Raw genomic sequence first — 19,681 nt, 5'->3', positions numbered from 1 at the left:
TTTTGTAGGTCCTTATTTTGTTTTGTTTTCTTTGGACTTGTAATCCTGTTTTGACTGGTTGTTTTTTGGGAGACCTTTAAAGTTTTGTCTTTTATTTCTCACATTAATTGTCTTGTAATCACGGTATTCCTTCGTCAAAAGTGAGGGTTTATCAATAAATAAATGGAGGTGCCGCACTTCTTAAAAAAAAAAAGAAGAAAAAAAAGAAGACAATTTTGAAAGGTTTTGGAATTTTTATAAAATCGAGAGAGAGAGAGAGAGAGGATGATGATGTTATTATTTTGCTCTTTTATGGTAAATGTGTAAACATATTTCCCTCATCAGAGATGCAGACACTCTTTAATGAAATGAGATATTTCCTAAAAAGAGAAGATGTTATTATTTTGCTTTTTATATTAAATGTGTAAACATATTTCCTTATATAGAGTCATATACATCCTTTAATGAAATGATGCATCTTTTATAGGTGCTACTATAACTATGTGATCTCTTATATAAGAATTAGGACTTAAAAGTTACTTATTAGAAAAAGTAACTATAGAGAGCGAGAGAGGATAAGTAACTCTTATGGAATGAGATAACTCTTAAAAGACACTTAAAGTTTGACGCTTTTTATAAAGTAAATAGATTAAAACACCCTTTTATGAAACAAGAACATGTCTTAAACGACACATCTATTATGAACAGGATATTTCTTCTAGAAAAATATAGCTTAAAAAATATTTATTAGAATAAGGACCAAAGAGAGCACCTATAAATCTCTTATGAAAAGAAATTCATCTTTTAGATATTATTATTACTGTTATTATTATAAACACGTCTAAAATGTAATGACCTATAAAATTTAAGAAACAATATTTTTAGCATGGAGGAATTTAGTTGAGAATTTTAAAATTGCGAAATAAGTAGAATGCTTTGAAAATCAAGATGAATAATCACAAAATAAAGAATATACATTTACATTCCCAAGGCAAGATTCTCAATCTCAGATCTATACATTTGGCAGTCCATCTTCTTCAAGCAACCACCGCCAAGCCCACACCCTTGAGAAGGAAACAAACCAAATGCCCCACAGCCCATCCCCATGGTCAACTGCATCTGCACCCTCAACATTCACACATATAAATTTATTAATTAAATATAAAATAGTAATATAAGAAACGTGTAACCCCAGTAATGACCAACGACCCACGCACTTTGCTACCAGAGGATCCTTTCCGAAGCAATGATTGCGTCACTCGCGAGCAGACTCGACGTGTCACGACGCATTTTGTTGGACAGATTTTCCGCACCAGTTTACGTTTTTGCCCTTCCCTCTTGCGGTCAGTCGGTCAAACCGATTTCTCATTGGGCGGGGACGTACGTAGATCACCGCCATGTGAGGTTACCTTCACGGATCAGGCTCGTGCATTCCCACCCCCGGCCCCCCTTTCGCACCTGGCCAAAGAGGCCTCCTCTTACCTTAAAATGCTTCCTCCATTTTCACTGCGGTCTCTAGGGCCTTGAGAGCCACTCTCAGATCTCTCGATCTCTCTCTCTCTCTCTCTCTCTCTCTCTCTCTGAGATTGACTATGGAGAAGGTGATGGCGTGGTTGGTCGCGGTGGTTCTGGTCTTTAGCTGCGCGACTCAAGTGAGATCAGATGCGTCTGATCATCGCTACAAAATTGGAGATCAGGTGCCTCTCTATGCCAACAAGGTTGGGCCTTTTCACAATCCCAGGTAATCCTCCTGCCCTCAGATTCCACTCATATATTGGTGTTGATTCTGTTTTAATTCTCATTCTCGCTGTGCTGATTATTTCTTCGATCTCTTTGCGATCGACTTAGTGTAATTTTAGGGTTTCAATTTTATGTAATTAGATGTATTTTGAGTAATACTATCCTGGTTTGTTTGAGGATGAGGCTCTGTTTCTCTGTTAGTGTTGGATCTAATTCCTTTAGGCTGGGGGAAACCTATTTTTATGTGAGAACATGTAGTGTCAGTTGTTGAGAATGTTTTTTGCGCGAGCCCAATTGATGACATTTGTATGTTTTGAAAATGGAATATTTCTTTGGAATTTTGCCTGAGTTGACTTGGTTATTAAATGTAGATAGAGAAGATAGCATACAGTATCTAAAAATTTGACTCTTCTTTGTGTTCATTCATTTTAAAATTCTGAAAGGATATGTTTGTTGGGACTTCCCACCATTTCTCATAATTGGGTTGCTCTTGTGCGGAAGCATACCCTTAAGTGTTGTTATTAGAGTGCGATCTCCAACTTCCTACTTATTATTTGTCTGACCAAGCTAGACCAAAAATTATCATTTCATCCTGGTGTTTGTCATATCCCACAGAAACAGGAGAAATGTTGAGGAAACTATCCATGATCCTTTCCCCAAACTCTCCATTAGCCTTTTCCCAATTTGAGTTGACTTTTTAGTTTTGCTCTTGATTTTAATAACTAGTTTTATGATTGTAAGTTACCAAAAAAAGAAAAAAACAGTTTATGACTGGGATCACAGTTGTCAAATTGAGATGTGAATTGTGAATCATAATATTGGGGCCTGTTCAGTTGTGGCCTGTGGGTAACAATTTTCCTTTTCTATTTCTAGTTTTTCAAGGAATTACTAAAATTGATACCTTGTTTTCAATTTTCTAACATATGTAATGGAAACTAAGTTGGTCATGGGTTTGAGTCCAAGGAAACAGCCTTTCTACATAAGAGTAGGGGTAAGGCTGCGTACACTATGACGACCCTTCCCTTACCCTCGTGAAGTGGGTAGCCTTGTCGTCCTTGGACGCCCTTTATGTACTGGAAACTAGGAACATATATATATATATATATATTTATTGTTTTTCAAGTTCTCCATATAATTGTTGGAAAACCAAAAAAAAAAAAAAAAATTGTGACATTTTTGGAATTCTTTGAGAAGTTGGAAGTTAAGAATGAAAACTTTTCCACAACTAAGCGAACCCTTATTTTTTAGATCATTTGAGAATCCAATGGAATTGCAAAGCTCACTGCAAATTCTTAAAAGCAGTTGTTACATGTATATATGTAGAACTGACAACAAAAATTATATTGAGTTGTAAGATTCAGCACTAATTTTAAAAATCAGTTGCAAATGATTTACATATATGTAAAATAAACAAACACAGAAAAAAAGAGAGAGGGCCCAGATTTCATAGCCATGCCTTGGTCATCAAAAAGCAAGGTAACATTCATATGTCAATTCTTTGAAAACTGCTGACGACAATTTGACGTGCTATACAGAGAGAGAGAGAGAGAGAGAGAGAGAGAGAGAGTAAGAGAAATAACATTACAACTAAACCCCTTACTGTTCATTATGAACCCCTGAGACACCAATTAAAAACAAAACCTACATAATTATACCTAATTAATTGCTCCTACATCAATGGGGTTCAGCCCCCTGCAATTCCTTAATCCAATTTTTCTGAAATTAGCCTTCAACGATGAGAGAGAGAGAGAGTGAGAGAGAGAGAGAGAGAGCACCTGAATTTGGTACGAGGCTAGTAGTTCATTGTACTAAATTAACAGCACTTGTGTAGGGTTTGATATTTGATCCATCAAATGGGATATTCTAATTGATTATTGCTAGCTAATTATCAAAATTATCATTGTTCAATGCTGAATTTTTGAAAATTTCTATTGTATGCTAATAAATTTATGTGCTTTCAATTCCAGTGAAACATACCGCTATTTTGATCTCCCGTTCTGTTCACCAGGTTTGCATTCGATCATTCCCCCCCCCCCCCCCCCAAAATATTTTTCTTTTGAAAGCTTGTCTTTTTTGTTTGGAGGTTACCTTGTTGAGTGCATTTCAATGGCAGATCATATTATTAAAGAGAAAAAAGAAGCACTTGGTGAAGTGCTTAATGGAGATCGATTAGTTAGTGCTCCCTACAAACTCAAGTTCCTTGATGACAAGGAATCTGAAACTGTCTGCAAAAAGAAGCTGTCAAAGGAAGAAGTAGTCAAGTTCCGTGCTGCAGTGACAAAGGACTACTACTTCCAAATGTACTATGATGACTTGCCCATTTGGGGCTTCTTGGGAAAGGTTGACAAGGAAGGCAAAACTGATCCCAGCGAGTACAAATATTTCCTCTTTAAGCACATTCATTTTGATATCCTGTACAACAAGGATCGTGTCATTGAGATTAATGTGCGAACTGATCCAAATGCTCTTGTGGATCTCACTGAGGATAAAGAAGTTGATGTAGAATTTATGTACAGTGTCAAGTGGAAGGAAACAAGTACTCCATTTGATAAGAGGATGGAGAAATACTCACAGTCGTCCTCGCTGCCCCATCACTTGGAAATCCATTGGTTCTCAATAATTAATTCGTGTGTGACAGTTCTCCTCTTAACTGGTTTTCTGGCCACTATTCTCATGCGAGTCCTCAAGAATGATTTTGTGAAGTAAGAACCAATTCTCATATGTTGATATGTGTACATGTGGTGCAAAATTTCCTGTGTTCACTTGTCAGCTTTTAATTTTCTGAAAGGTACGCCCATGATGAAGAAACGGCTGATGATCAAGAAGAGACTGGGTGGAAGTACATCCATGGTGATGTTTTCAGGTATCCAAAGCAAAAGTCTTTGTTTGCCGCAGCCCTTGGATCTGGCACCCAGTTGTTTACTCTGTAAGTGTTTTGGAAACTATTTGGTCAAGAAGGTTACTCAATTTGTTTTCAGTTTCATGACCTTGTTTATGTGTATTTTTCCAGTACAATTTTTATTTTCATACTCGCACTTGTTGGTGTATTTTACCCATACAATCGTGGAGCTCTGTTCACTGCACTGGTTGTCATATATGCTCTTACATCTGGGATCGCTGGATACACTGCAACATCCTTCTATTGCCAGCTGGAAGGATCAAACTGGGTATGTGGTCATGGCTTCCTCTTTCTCTCTCTCTCTCTAAGTGAAAATTTGGACTGTTTCTTGATTCATGCAGGGACCAGGCTAATCTTCTGTGTTTTATGAGATGTCTGAAGAGACATCTTCCTCTTACAGTTTCACTTACTTTTAATTTAGCTTGGTTAATGCTAGATAAATTACATGACAACATATATTACAGAGGTTACTTTTGCCTCATCATTTGGAAAAATATCTCATATACTTGCACTTTGGTGCTAGATTCTGGGTTCTATAGGAAGCATGCCTCAATATGCCCAGTTTTGCTGCCATTAAATTGGAAGTATGTTCCACTAATTTCTCCTCAGGCCGAGTGCATGTGGTAAAGAGTGGGTGAGGTGGGAGAGATCTAGAGTTCAAATCATAGTTTTAAAACCCAGACCTGGTGCCGCCATGACCATGTTTGACTGGAACCAGTCACCTGTTCAGACCAGGTGAAGGATGAAAACTGGAATTATGCTGACCTGATTCCGAACTGGTTGAACCTGGCATGAACTAGCCCAAACTGGGGTCGGTGCTTGGTTAACCTGGCCTGATTTTGAACCAGGAAAAAAAAAAAAAGAACATGGGTATGAAAAGGATTACAAAAAAAATATGGAGCCCTTAGTTTACATTTCGTGATTTTGCATTTTCTGCCAGTCTGCCCTCCCCTCCATCCCATGGCCAACACTTTACATGCAGGCTGTGGCGTGGTACAGCGGTGCAATCTCCTCCTCCCACAGCCAACAGAGGGCGCAGTGGTGCAGCCTCGTTCTTTCTCAGGTGGCCTAGGAGTAAGATGAAGCCCTCATAGATTTGGGTATTGAGGCTTCTTCTAAACTCTATGGTCTTAACTTATATTTTTTTTTGGAAGAAGGTAAGCATATGCGCGCGTGTATATATATATATATATATATATATATTTGCACGAGTGTGGGGACGAGCAACAATACAAGAAGAAGAGAGACAGTACAGGGAAAAGAGAGAAAAATCAGTATACAATCAGCAAACCAAAGACTATGGACTACAATCCACAATTCCCATGGAGTTTAGAATGAACATCCAGAAGAATAGAACTAACAATCCTGTTCACATTTATTTTTACATGATCATGTAGATGAGCATTACCCTCTAACTCATTTATATGTTATATTTTACTTATTCCAACCCATGCCCATACACAAAATGGGGAGATAGGGAGGGTTCATTGGCATGGGTCTTGCCTGCCTGAGGGACTGCTAGCATTATCTTGCTAACCCTTATATATTTCCAGATTCTTGCAGATCAGACAGTTGTCATTAATCCACCTCTGTGTGTAAACATGTAGATGTAATTTGGATTTGGGCCTTGGGCATCTAATACTCAAGTATTATCTACTGTTTTATAATAACAGTAGATCAAGCCTAAATATACTCTTGAATCTTGGTTTGTTGGGGCTTTTGTGTAATTGTGTATTATTTAATTTATTTGAAAGCTACCTGAGTGAATAATAATTGTAAGGTTTAAAACTTCATAGCTATATTTGATATTTAATTGAAAATTTTCAATTTAATAATTAACAAGTAATTCATGTTTTTTTTATTTTTTTTTAATTCATAATGCAGAATTGTACTTTTGGTATTAGTTTTTTTTAAAAATATTTTTTTTAAATTATTTGTTGTGCGCCTTGGATATAGTTATGAGGCCACGCCACCATGGGCTATTTTTTTTAATTGAAGAATACAATTTCATTAAATCTGAGAAATGGAAGACAAGGTTGGAGGATAACGAGTCCTCCTCAACCAACTGGAAAGGCTGGAAAACTCAAAAATAGGAGAAAACAAAATACAATCCAGAACCCCATTATGGGAGGGCTGTTAACTAATCTCTAGTAAGGTCCGACTGTGGAAGACCCTAAAGAAACCCAATGAGTGCATTGACAAGGAGAGTAGGAAGGTTGCTCTATCCCACAAAAGCCATGAGCAGGTGGATTGACTTGAAAATCCTAGTTCGTTTCAATCCACACAGTCCAAAGGATGTGAAAAACAGTCACGCACCACAGATCTCTGCCATTCCTATTCTTTCCAAACCCCTGAAATTAACCAATAGCAAATCTTTCACCTTTCTTGGAGCCACCACTCTTCCCCTGCCAGAGAGAAAAGGGCATTCCAAAGCTGTGATGCCACCTTGCAATGCACAAAGAGATGGGCATTTGACTCATTATTTTCACCACAAATGAAGCACATATCAGGACTAGGAGCCATATATGGTCTTCTCCTTTGAAGCTCATGCATGTTGATCTTTTCCAGGATCACAAAAGCCCGAATTTTCCCAGGCACCTTAATCCTTAGCCCTCCAAAGTAAGCGGTTCCAAGAAGAAGGGTTAGGGCTATGGGTTTCAAAAGGTGAGATAAAAAGATTTAGAAACAAATTCACCTGAGAAATCCCCTCCCACTCTCTCTCATCCTCACTAGTAAGAGTGAATGTGCTGGTCCAACCTGGTTCAAATATTAGAAATGAAGAAAATACTTCCACAATATTTGTGCCACCAGAAATGAGTTGTTTGCTGATTAAGGTTCAACCTCTTTCTGTGTGTGTGTGTGTGTTTTTTTTTTTTTGTTGTTGTTGCCTGTGCACAGGTTGATTTGAGCAACTATGATGTGAATCAGGTTCTTCATGCACATATTCACTCTAATTGGTAGATATCTGTTATTTTTTATTTTTCTCCCCTAGTAAACCAAGAGTCAAGAGAAGAACACTATTAAGAGAACCAAGGAGGTGCATACTGAAGACCAGAATGCATAGTACAAAAGAGAAGTCATCAATGAAGTCTCTGGCAGCCTTACCATAAACAGATTGTTGCCTTCTTAAGCATCCATATACACTTTACAATGTTAAGAGAGCTATAAGTACCATCCAAAACCCTACAATTCCCTTCACTCCAAATTATCCGAGAAATTGTTAGTGGGGTTATATATTTTTTTCACTCTCTAATCAGTGCTGATGCCCTTCTAGACCCATAGATCCCTAAACTGAACCTTTTGCCACCCATTGAGTTCCCATGACAGCCAAGCATATCCAAAAGATTTCTTATCCACCTACATCCTACCAAAAGGTGATTTACAGTGTTCTCTAGGATCCTGAAATGAAAGCATCTATATGCCAGCAGCATGTCCCCTCTTGCAATTTCACATGTGCAAGGATTTTGTCCAGACAGCTTCCCAAGCAAAAAAAACCCATTTTTATGGGGGTTTTTGTTCTCCTAATGCCCTCAAAAAGAAATATGAAGGATTTTGTCCAGACAGCTTCCCAAGCAAAACACCCATTTTTATGGGGGCTTTTGTTTTCCTAATGCCCTAAAAAAGAAATAGTCTGTAATGTCTTCTCAGTATCCTTAATCTGTAAGTTTGTAGAAAGATTTTGCTTCGAAATAGCCACTTGGGCTTTTGTTCTCCAAATGCCCTTGAAAGAAACAATTTGTAAACCTCCTCTCGGTTTCCATCCATCTGTGTGAGTTTGTTGGAAGATTTCACTTCAAAATAGTCACTTCCCCTATTCTTCCATCTCACTCCATTGCCCAGTCACCCATTTCATAAGCAAGCACTCAAAGAAATTATAGAACATTTCCAATTCCCAGAGCCCGTCTCAAAATAGAAACATCCCCCAACTCTCCCTCGTTCTGAAAATGTAAAGAAGAGTTCAGCAAGGCATTTTTGTCTCTAGCCAGTAAAAATAAGCCTCAATCAGAAACTTTGTTTCTCAAGGACAGCCTCCACACAAATTATTATGTCATACAAAACATGGCACTGCAAAAGGGCCAGAGCGTAAGTATCTGACACATGTTGGAAATTAATTTTGTTGTTTTTTATTTTTGGACACACCCAAACAAGGCGAAGGCATGCTGGGACACCTCAAACGCTGTGTTTTGCTTCCTCTCTTTGGCCACTTTATACAAAATTGAGAGAGAAAAAAAAAAAGAAAAAAAAGAGATGAGCAGGAGCTTCATTGGAGCCCCCGCATGACACACGACCCTGTCCTCTCCTATCCTTACCGTTGAGCCAACCTCCCAGCCTTCTTTGCCGGTTCACACTGTTTGCTGGGCATCTCAGCCCTATTTCACCAGACATCTCGGCCCTTTTTTCTGGACATCTCATCTCAGCCTACCAGCCCTCTTTTCAGTTTGTTGAAGAGTTGAAGCTGTCTCTCTCTCGAAGGCTCGAAGCCTTGAAGCCTCCTCTATTGAAGGCTTGAAGCCTCATCTTTGCTCTACATGAGTCGCTTCTTCCCTCCTCCTCTGCCTCCTCTCCATCTCCTTACCTGTTTTTTTACTTGTTTGCAGGATCTGATTGAAGTGCCCAAGCACAAGAAGGATTTTTATTCGGAAATAACCGAGACTACTCAATTCATAATTGAGCATGGATGATTGCTATTTCATTTTAAATTAAAATTACCTTAACACTTTTCATTTGAAAAGAAAAACATGTCTCAATATATATATATATATATATATATATATATATATATAATATTATAATAACTGACACATCCAGCCATGTCATATCCTTATTTTTACATCTGTATCGTCGTGTCTGTATTGTGTTATATCTGTGTTCCATATTGATGCTTTCCAGATTATGTCAAAAGATTCCAACTCTTGATTTCCTACTTCAAAGACCAAATGATCAAAGAAACACTCCCTGCCAGCCATACATTTTTCCACAAATCTGCTCCATGTTGCTCATTGCCTTCCTTTTTTGGTATCTGCTTGTACTTTCCCCCTATCACCCCCTTCGCGGCTCTTTTTTCTTCACCATAACCTTACAAAGCCATTTATCCAACATAGCCCTTTTGAAGCTGGAGTGGTTTTCGACTCACAGCCCCCTTTCGCTTCTCTCTGAGAGGAATTAATTAATTTACTCTTCCCCAAGTTAACCATCAACAGGGAACTGCCTTCAAAACAAAGCAAAATACTATCTAAATTTCCATTAGATCCACCAAGAGCGAATAAGAAACAACTCACCATCTGACTTGCCTATTTCTCTTCTTAAACCTGTGATAAGAGCACTCTCACTACATTGAAAAGCTTTTTGCTCGGCACCTCCATAACCAAAATAAAGAGTGGGGGGAGAGGATCCCCTTGCTTAAGGCTGCTAAAATAATGAAAGATCATAAACGTTAGTGTAGAGATACATTCCTTTATCCAAATCCTCCAACAGCACCTGCATCCTATTTTCTCCATAACATGAATGAGAAAATTGAAAATTCCAACGGACGTGGTCCCAAGCTCTCTCCATTTCTATCTTGGAAATAATCCTTGTACCCTCTTTTGATCAGCTACATCATTAGCAAATAAGGTGATTTGTATTCTCTCCACAAGAGCATGCTGAAAGGTCCCACCACCTCCCCCACCACCTCCCCCACCACTCTTGGTAAAAGCTCATGGATGATGCCGACCAACCTATAGGTTGAAAATTGTTTAAATCCCCACATTTCTTTGGAATCAAGGTCATAAAAGTGTTATTCAAATGGCCATAGTAAAGTGATTTGGATGTAGTGCGGTCTCCCCATTAGACACTTCGAGAACAACTGCCACTTACTCAAGTCTAAAAGGCCTTTCCAACTTTTTGGCTGGATCTATCCCATTTTTTTCAAAGATCATTCACACAACCAAAATTGTCTAAAATGTGGGATAACTGGTATGTAATTGAATCAAATTCCATAAAATTTTCAAAGATAAATGACATTTAAAAAAAAAAAAATTTCTGATGGTCCTGTCCAAAAGGCGATGTCTTAAGAAATGAACATTTTATGTGCTTGTAACAGAGAAATTTTGTTGGACTAATTGGTTTTTTTATTGTGTGATTTGACAGGTGAGGAACCTATTATTGACTGGGAGCTTGTTTTGTGGACCTTTGTTTCTCACATTCTGCTTCCTCAATACTGTTGCAATTGCCTACAGTGCCACTGCAGCTCTGCCTTTTGGTACAATTGTGGTTATTGTTCTTATATGGACTCTGGTGACATCTCCTTTACTAGTATTGGGTGGGATTGCGGGAAAGAATAGCAAGGCTGAATTTCAAGCTCCTTGTCGCACTACAAAATATCCCCGAGAGATCCCACCATTGCCTTGGTACCGAGGAACTCTTCCCCAGATGGCAATGGCAGGGTTTTTGCCTTTCAGTGCTATATATATTGAACTATACTACATATTTGCCAGTGTGTGGGGTCACAGGATTTATACAATATACAGTATCCTTTTCATTGTCTTCATCATTCTCTTGATTGTCACTGCTTTCATCACTGTGGCGCTGACATACTTTCAACTTGCTGCCGAAGACCATGAATGGTGGTGGAGGTATATTTAATGTTAACCAGTTTTTGAAATGTTGCTTTTATTTTCTTAATCATCCATTCAAAGTAGATCTGTGCTATATTACATGTGATGTTGCATTCTTTAGTTGTTATCCTTCTGTTTCATTTGACGATGTTCTCTTTTAATTTGTAAAATCCTCTTATAACTATTTTTTTTGGATGATTTTATTTTTTTACTTTATTTTTGTAATACAAATGTTAATTGTTCATTTGCTTCAAGATTGTGGCAACATAAAGCTGTGAGTTTAATTGCTCTAGGTGTCATGGGTCATGTTATATAATGTTTGTTTCTAAATTGTTTGCATCATAAGGCAGTTACGTGATAATTTATTGTACTATACGAACAAGTTGATTCAGATTGTGTTGTCTATCAATTCAAATACCTTGACATGCTGTGCACCTGAGTGATAATATATATAGACTACTGCTTATATCTATTGATAACAATTTGATCAACACAAATTTTTGTCTATTGTGAGTTGAAACTTATATTTAGTATTATTGTGTTTGATTAATAGGATTGATGCCTGATCAAACTCCTAGTACTGATGATATTGCATAGGTACAAAAATACATTTTATTTGTGTAGGCACATGCTTTGACTAATCCAATGTTCGATTAATTTGTAGTATTAGAGAACAATGTGGGCACATGCTTTAGATGTTTTATCAATATGTATACATATTATCAATGAACTCTGGATGTTTCTGCACTAAATGTATATGAATAATATTAACGAAGGATGATACGATTGATTGCAATGATTTGAATGGTGGCTTTGGTCATGTTTGGACGTTGTGTCATTTAAATAACTAGTTTGGGTGCCTTTTATTTTTATTTATTATTTTGATTACTTGTTTGGCAAACTGAGCTAGATCAATTGTGTATGCATGAAGTGATGAGGGAGTATGAATGATTATAGCTAGTCAGATATGTTTCATGGAGGGATGATGGTTTCTTTTTGTGAGGTAAAATGCAACAGCCAGCACAGAAGGCTTCTGGGGAGTGTATAATGTCTCCCTGCCTTACCTCCACATTTGGAGAGGCTGTATTCATGACATGGAACATATACCCTTCTGGTTTGGGTGACACTCTTGCCATTGTATCAAGGTGTGCCATCTCTTAGTAGAACGTAAAAAGTATGTACTTTGAGGGACATGTTCAGTGCAGCACAAAATGTTAGTCAAGTGATGTAGTCTACCTGATGCCTCACATCCATGCACAGCCAGTAGTGTTTCTTTTAGGTGAACACTGTTCTTTCAAAGCTGAATCTTGGCTCTTTTATTGCTACTAGACTTGTGCTTGCCTGTCATTATGTTAAGTGTGAATCCAAACTATCTCCATCAGTGTGTTTGGTGTTTGGTGGATGCTTTTAAGGCTGGAATTTTGAGATGTGGCTGTTTTTGTTAGATAAGACTCTGGTTCCTAAGAATTGTTGTGGACTTGTTGCATTGTAGGCATGAGAGGGCTTTGTGTTGGTACCAGTGCAAATTTAAGTTTGTGTTGGAGACCCATAACTGATGGTTAGAATTATCCACTTGGGTAGGAGTATATGTTGACATTATATTTTGTTAGTATGAATATTGATCATTAGTAGACTGGAACCCGAACCAAAGGATTTATATATTGACTTAATCCTCAAAATTTACTATCTTTTGGAAACTTAAAAGATATAGATGTTTTGGGTGCCAAGAAGTCGCAGGTTCTGACTTTGGACTTCTGTGTGTTCATTTTTTACTTCTTTTAATTGAATTTATTAAATGTAGAAGCACAATTGATTTACTGAATTGTATATCAAGTTGTTTTCAATAGAATATGCTATTTACTTTTGAGTTTCTTACTTTTTTTTTTTTAAATGTATACTTTAGAACGATAAAGAAAATGTGAAAATATACCATAATGGTAAATGGTGTGATTTTGCGAGTAATTAATAAAGGTGCGAAATTTGGGGCCTCATATGTTTTCTTCTATGTTCTTATTTTTCAATCATGTAGATACTCGGCAGTCCATAGTAATAAAAGGGTGGCTTGACTTTTTGTTTATAAGTTTGATTTTTTTTTTTTCCGCCTGTTTTGTCGTTATATCAGAACATTTACTTTGAATTTGTGCTGCGAGTTTTTTTTTTTTTAAGAAATAATGATATGAAAAATTTCTTTTCTGTTGTAGGTAATTCCTGTAAAAATTGCATTTAATCTCCCTTCTCAAAAAGAGGGAAAGATACTGACAAAATTGGGTTAATCTGACCAATATATACAAAATTTGCCAAGCTGCTGTAAGCTTGGTTCTTCATAATAGGACAAGCCTTCTGCACATCTGCATCCTTTTAAATAGCTCATTTCGTAGAAATCCCCAATGTCCTGCAAAGATAAACTATTAAAGCTGTAGACTTTAATGTTACAGTACAAGGAAATAGGATTTGATTTGACAAATTAAAAGAGGGAGGATTACGGGTGCAATAGGGGAGTTCAAGGGTGCATTTGAAACTATTTATTTGTTTGTTTATTTTTTTTCCCTTTTCTCAATATTGGGATGCTAAAGGAAATTTTAAAATTCTATGATTGAAATGGAAATTTGGAGCTCAAAATCCCCTCTTTAAACTTAACTGAAGGAGATGGAACTTCAAAATCATTACTCGTGACAAATTGGTTCACTATGAGATCACCATCACTCTGCTCCATTCTTACTACCACCGTCACTGCCGCAGCCATCACCTTTTTACTTCCATGTCCATACCACCACAATCATCATCACCAACTCTACCACCAGTCCACTATACTGCTCCTGGCACCATGCTTCCATTACCATGATCCCCACCACATTGCTGTGGCCATCTATAACCATGACAATCATTGCCAATGTTTTTAAATGGCATAACTGGGGCTCATGCGAGGGCCGTCTCAATAAAAGACTTGCCTGCTACTCTTTTAAGCATAGTCAAAAGGTATATTTTTTTTAGAGAATGAAATAATAGAGTTAGTCTTGCACCTTTGCACAAAAGGGCACCTGGATTTCTCAATTTGAATGCAGACTTCAGTGAGTTTGGGTTAGCAAAATCTAATGAGATGTAAATATTAAAGGCTCAAGGAGTGCTATAATCTAAGAGAGTCAACTCTTAAACCTTCCCAAAACAATTAGGTGTTGCATCTTTGATCATTAACACAGTTTGAGCTTTATAATTTATAATATCTCTTAGCACTGTTTACATTTAAAATTATATGTAAAGATTGTTTGCAAATAATTTTTTTTCCAATTTTGTTTGAATGTTTACTGATTTTCTCAATTTTTTTTTCAATACATATATATAATGTATGTGTATATTTTATATAAAAAAATAAAAATAAAAAGGCTTATGCCTCAACATCTTGATGCATAGTCCCTGCCTTTGGGTTTGATGTGCATCAGCTTTTGCCTTTTAGTTTTTAATACATCAATCTCCACTGCCACTTTGCTGTTTTCCTGGTTATTGTCACACCACCTTACTGATTCCTTAATTGTGGATTTACATACTCTAATCTAAATGGTGAAAATTTCAAATGAAGGGGGTTCGTTCAAACAGCGGGAGTTTTAGAAATTGAAATTCAAAATAATGAGAGAAAAATCCACAAAATTTTGATTTTTGTGGAGGTCTGTAGTCCACAGCTTTGAAATTTCATATGTTTTGTATGCATAACCCTGGTATTGACTCGCATTGGCTTTTGATCATAATATCACCAGGTCTTTCCTCTGTGGTGGATCAACTGGCTTGTTCATCTACGGCTACTGCCTGTATTACTACTATGCACGATCTGATATGTCGGGTTTTATGCAAACTTCGTTCTTCTTCGGCTACATGGCTTGCATCTGCTATGGTTTCTTTCTCATGCTTGGGAGTGTTGGTTTCCGTGCCTCGCTGTTCTTTGTTCGTCACATATACAGGTCCATCAAGTGTGAGTAGCTGGATGGTTGGTCTTCCTTAATCCACAGGTATGCACCAACTTACTTGGGATAGTCAAATCAGATCTGGTTTTCAAGCGTGGTGGCATGGCATCACTGCATGAGTATTTTTATTTTTATTTTTCCAAAACATTGACTGTCACTGAGACATTAGCAGCATAAGGGATTGATGTGAGACCAGAAAGTGATTTGATGCCATGAATTTATTGTTAGGAATTTTGTTGAGGTTGCTACCGTTGCACATGGTCAGTGAGTACCGGATGATGATGCATGCGATTAGGGGGGCCTGGTGGGACAGTAGGATGCATGCAACGAAGCCTCTAATCGTCTGCGGGTGTAATGGAATGTTTGTGGAAAATGATCTCCCTCTTCCTCCTTTTTCACATTTTGCAGATCGGCAAATTGATATTGATATATGTTAATTTTTTTTCTTACCCTTCTAGTTTTTAACTGCCTCTGGAGGAACCAAAAGAGAGAGTTACAAGCAATGGACATGTGAAGGTGTAATGCCTATTCCAGTGTTTAATGTTTGTAGTTGGGATATGTTTTTTTAGATTTATGAGAAGGAACAACGAATGTCATGAGCTGGTGCTAATCCTGTACTGTTTCTTATGCACCGCGCCCTGCTCTCTGTTAATTGTGCAGAAGAATTAGCTGAGCTCATTTTCAATTCAGCCCCCAATTTCATCTTCGCACATTTCTCTCCTTGGATGAGGTCATTAATGTTTCAGTTTGAAAAATTGGTAGCTTTGGAATTTGGTCCAGGTGAGAAATGATGGCAAGCACAAATTAAATTCTTAAAATATTGTACTATTAATCCTGTATTTGAAATAGGTTTTGAATATGGGTTCGGGTGAATTTGGACAAAAAAGTAATTTAAAATTTTATTTAAATTTATGAAAATTTAAATTCAAGATTTGATATTTATGCTTTCAGAGTCGGAATCATTATATATATATACATATGTTGGCTTTGCTGTATGCATTTAAAAAATTTGTCTTTAGTTCAACTAATCTAGCAGTAGCATTATACAAACTTAGGGTCTTTTTATTTAGTTATAAACTTAATTAATATATGTGCTACATATAATGAATCAAACATATGTGCTGGAAAATAAATTTGCGAAAATATAAAGAACATGCACGATATGTTATTAGGGTTCAGCTAACTGTGCTTGCGTCTTCGTCTCTAGTTTGCAAGTTCGAGGATTTCACTAATGCTCATTTAACAGGTAGAGTGATACTTAATACAATCAGGTTAATTAGTACATAACTGATCTCAATCTTTATAAATTCTTCTTGCGGGGCGGAGAATGTCCTAACAATCTTTACGGGCTAGATTATCGCTCCCTTAGGCCACATTTGGAATATAATTGAATTACAATACAAATTGTATGCAATATAATATTTCTCCGATAAGTGGATATGTACCAATACAAATCAGTCAAATGTACATCAACTATATAGGTAAATGTAAGCTCAGTGATGTGTATTTTTGTGCAAGCAAAACTTAACAAGATATGATCGTAAGAATGCTCAAGAGTGTTCTAATTAAGCTATTTCTTTAAAACAAGTTATATCAAATCTCAATAATGAATCAGAGTTTTAAAGATGCTGCGACAATCTTTAAATCAATTTAAAAATATTTTCTTCAATGAAATATACTCAAGAGTTGTTTGAAAGAATAATATAATTTGTTAAAAACATTTTGCACAATAAAAATTAAAACTATGAAAATCTTGCAACAATGTGCAAAGACCCCTAAGTTTGCTAGTCTATCCCAATAAAAGATTTATAATATGAAATTAGTAGGATAAAACTTAGCCTAACTCTTCAAAAACAATATCAATAATCAATTAAACAAATGAGAGTTTTAGCACTATCTATCAATTACAAACACACTCACTAAGCTCTTACCACTACAAAAAATTAGGGTATTAGTGACGGTTTTAAAATAGTTGCTATATATGTCGTTACTACTAACTTTTAGTAACGAATTCAAACTTTCATCACTAATAATAGAGTATTAGTGACGGATTATAACCATCACTAAAACCCCAATATCGTCACTATATAGTATAAAACGACTCAACTCAAATTTGTCACTAATAGTAGAGGTATTAGTGACGAATTAGAAATTCGTCACTAAAAGTAAGGTATTTATGAATGATTCAAATTCGTCCCTAATAGAAGGGGTATTAGTGACGAATTAGAAATTCGTCAATACAAGAATAGTATTAGTGATGAATTAGAAATTCGTCACTAAAAGTAAGTTATTTGTAAAGGATTCAAATTCGTCACTAATAGTAGGGTATTAGTGACAAATTTGATTCCTTTACTAATAATTAGAAAAATAAAAAAACCTTTAATACTAATTTTTTTAATCATCAATTCTTATATAAAAATCTATAATTACATTTTCGAATACATAAAATGAAACTATAATTATTACAAAATTCGTAAATCATTCAAAATTTTGAATTTAAATACAAATTCAATTAAAATGAAGAAATAACATATGTTCAGATAACAAAAATTATTTAAAAATATTCAAAATTCAAATATAAATACTAGTACAAATTCAAATTAAAATACAAAAACTCCATTTGTTCAAATAATAATTAAAATTATAAAAAAAAGTCAAAAGTTGCATTTAACGACTGTAGTGCATGCATGCATGGTATCATGCTGATGTTATGATAGTCACGAATCCTACAAATTAAGAGTCATTAAAAAAAATTTAGTATATCAAATCGAGGGGAGTTGACGCTCAGTATAATCAGGAAAAATAATTATATGATATAATAAATTTGTAAAGATTTCATAATCATGCATATTACATAATTTGTACGGTAGTAATGTCAATAATGAAAAATGTAACGTTGCATTCGAGAGCATAGATTTTGAACATTTTGAATGGATTTGGACAAAATTTAATACAATTTGATATTATGTTTTATTTAAATTCAATGTAAATTTAAGTCCAAAGTGTCTCCAAACACGAGGAGCATAAAATTATATTGAAATTTATTAAAGTCTATTTAAATCTAAATTTAAGATGTAAAATGCATGCTCTAGAACACAGCATGAGATTAGTTTATGGGGGACTTGTACAATGATTCAATGAGGTATTAGCATTGCGTGGGTAAGGGGATGCAGCGAATAAATCCAGCCGGGGACACGTATCCATTAGCATGCTTTACTGTTTCGTAGACAAACATTATTACTCTACTTGAAATAAAACTCTAAACAGTGATTGTAGGGTTTGCAGAGGAGGGAAATGAGAAAATTCATGGAGAAAAAAGTCATGAACTGGCATGAGCAAGTGTGTATCTTTTCAATTCGTAATGAGAAAATATTAGAACTAAGTGAAATATGCCAGTCAAATGGACATGAAATTGGTCATTTGTTTGGTAGCTGAGAAAATCATGGTAATATGCCCTAGGCGCTTTCATCGGTGATCTCGTGCATGGATCATTTTTTTCCACTTTTTTTTGTTCTTTTCTACAGTGACATTACAATCCATATGTCCATACGAATCCCTAATTTGTGTCACATCTTGGCATTCTTACGGATTTTCAAAACTAAAAATTTGAAGCATAGATGGAGGGAGGGTAAATGTGGCTACGCAAACAATATTTACATTTACCTATCCACTTGTTAGACGAATCCAACTTAGAATTTGACTTTATCTGCGCAATATTTTAATTAGGACTGATGGAGATGTCAATCCAATCGTTATTATTTTAACATTCATTTTATCATAATTATCGGTGTTCATGGTTTTTCTTTTTTTTTTTTTGAAAAAATTTTAACAAAATTTCGGTAGCATGTCGTCTGTAAATTGGACGTTTTCCCATAAAACCTGCACCTGATAGGTTCAAATAGATCATTTATAATAAGTCGAAGGCACACGAGAGCTTCTATCCACTACCAGCATATAATACACATCAACTACATCCGCCAAACAAGAGGCATTCTAGACTAGCATGCAATCATGTAGCATTCAACAATTCACGACAATAATACATGTATCCATTAAATTCAGAATATAAATAGTAGCGAACAGTGAATAGTATTGAGTTCAGTGTAGTATTGTTATTCATCTAGACATTTGGACATAAACGTTATGAGATGATGAGAGCATTTAATTTAAATAATTATAGAAATGATGCTCCCTCTAAGTTATGTATATATTCAACTTATGTCTTTTTCAAATTTTCAAATCCTTAGCCAAGTGTTTATAATATTTTCAATGATTTCGGCTCGGCAATGAATGCTTTAAGCTTAATGAACCAAAAACATATAAATGAATGTCCGTTCTAAATGAACTAAGTCTATATTGCCTCATTTATTATGATTCCTAAGTTTCACTCATCCTTTCAAAAATATTTTAACATTAAACTAAGCCTATATTTTCTTTTTGTTTGGAAAAATTTTAACGAAATTTTAGCAGCACGCCGTCTGTAAATTGGACGTTTTCCCATAAAACCTGCACTT

The 19,681-nt window shown here is 35.9% G+C and overlaps 1 protein-coding gene across 1 annotated transcript; it reads left to right on the top strand.

Moving 5' to 3' along the window:
- Positions 1 to 1,305: 1,305 nt before the first annotated feature.
- LOC131159185 (transmembrane 9 superfamily member 3) lies at positions 1,306 to 15,777 on the top strand. Its single transcript, XM_058113897.1, has 8 exons — positions 1,306 to 1,720; positions 3,687 to 3,727; positions 3,833 to 4,421; positions 4,508 to 4,645; positions 4,730 to 4,886; positions 10,748 to 11,232; positions 14,964 to 15,212; positions 15,396 to 15,777. The coding sequence occupies exons 1-7, from the start codon at positions 1,572 to 1,574 to the stop codon at positions 15,181 to 15,183; spliced, it is 1,779 nt and encodes a 592-aa protein (XP_057969880.1). The 5' UTR covers positions 1,306 to 1,571; the 3' UTR covers positions 15,184 to 15,212; positions 15,396 to 15,777.
- Positions 15,778 to 19,681: the final 3,904 nt, after the last annotated feature.

The sequence above is a fragment of the Malania oleifera genome, chromosome 7 (assembly GCF_029873635.1).
Source record: "Malania oleifera isolate guangnan ecotype guangnan chromosome 7, ASM2987363v1, whole genome shotgun sequence".
Classification (NCBI taxonomy): Eukaryota; Viridiplantae; Streptophyta; class Magnoliopsida; order Santalales; family Ximeniaceae; genus Malania; species Malania oleifera.
The sequence above is the reverse complement of the archived record's forward strand: the minus strand, read 5'-3'. Positions and strand labels throughout refer to the sequence as shown.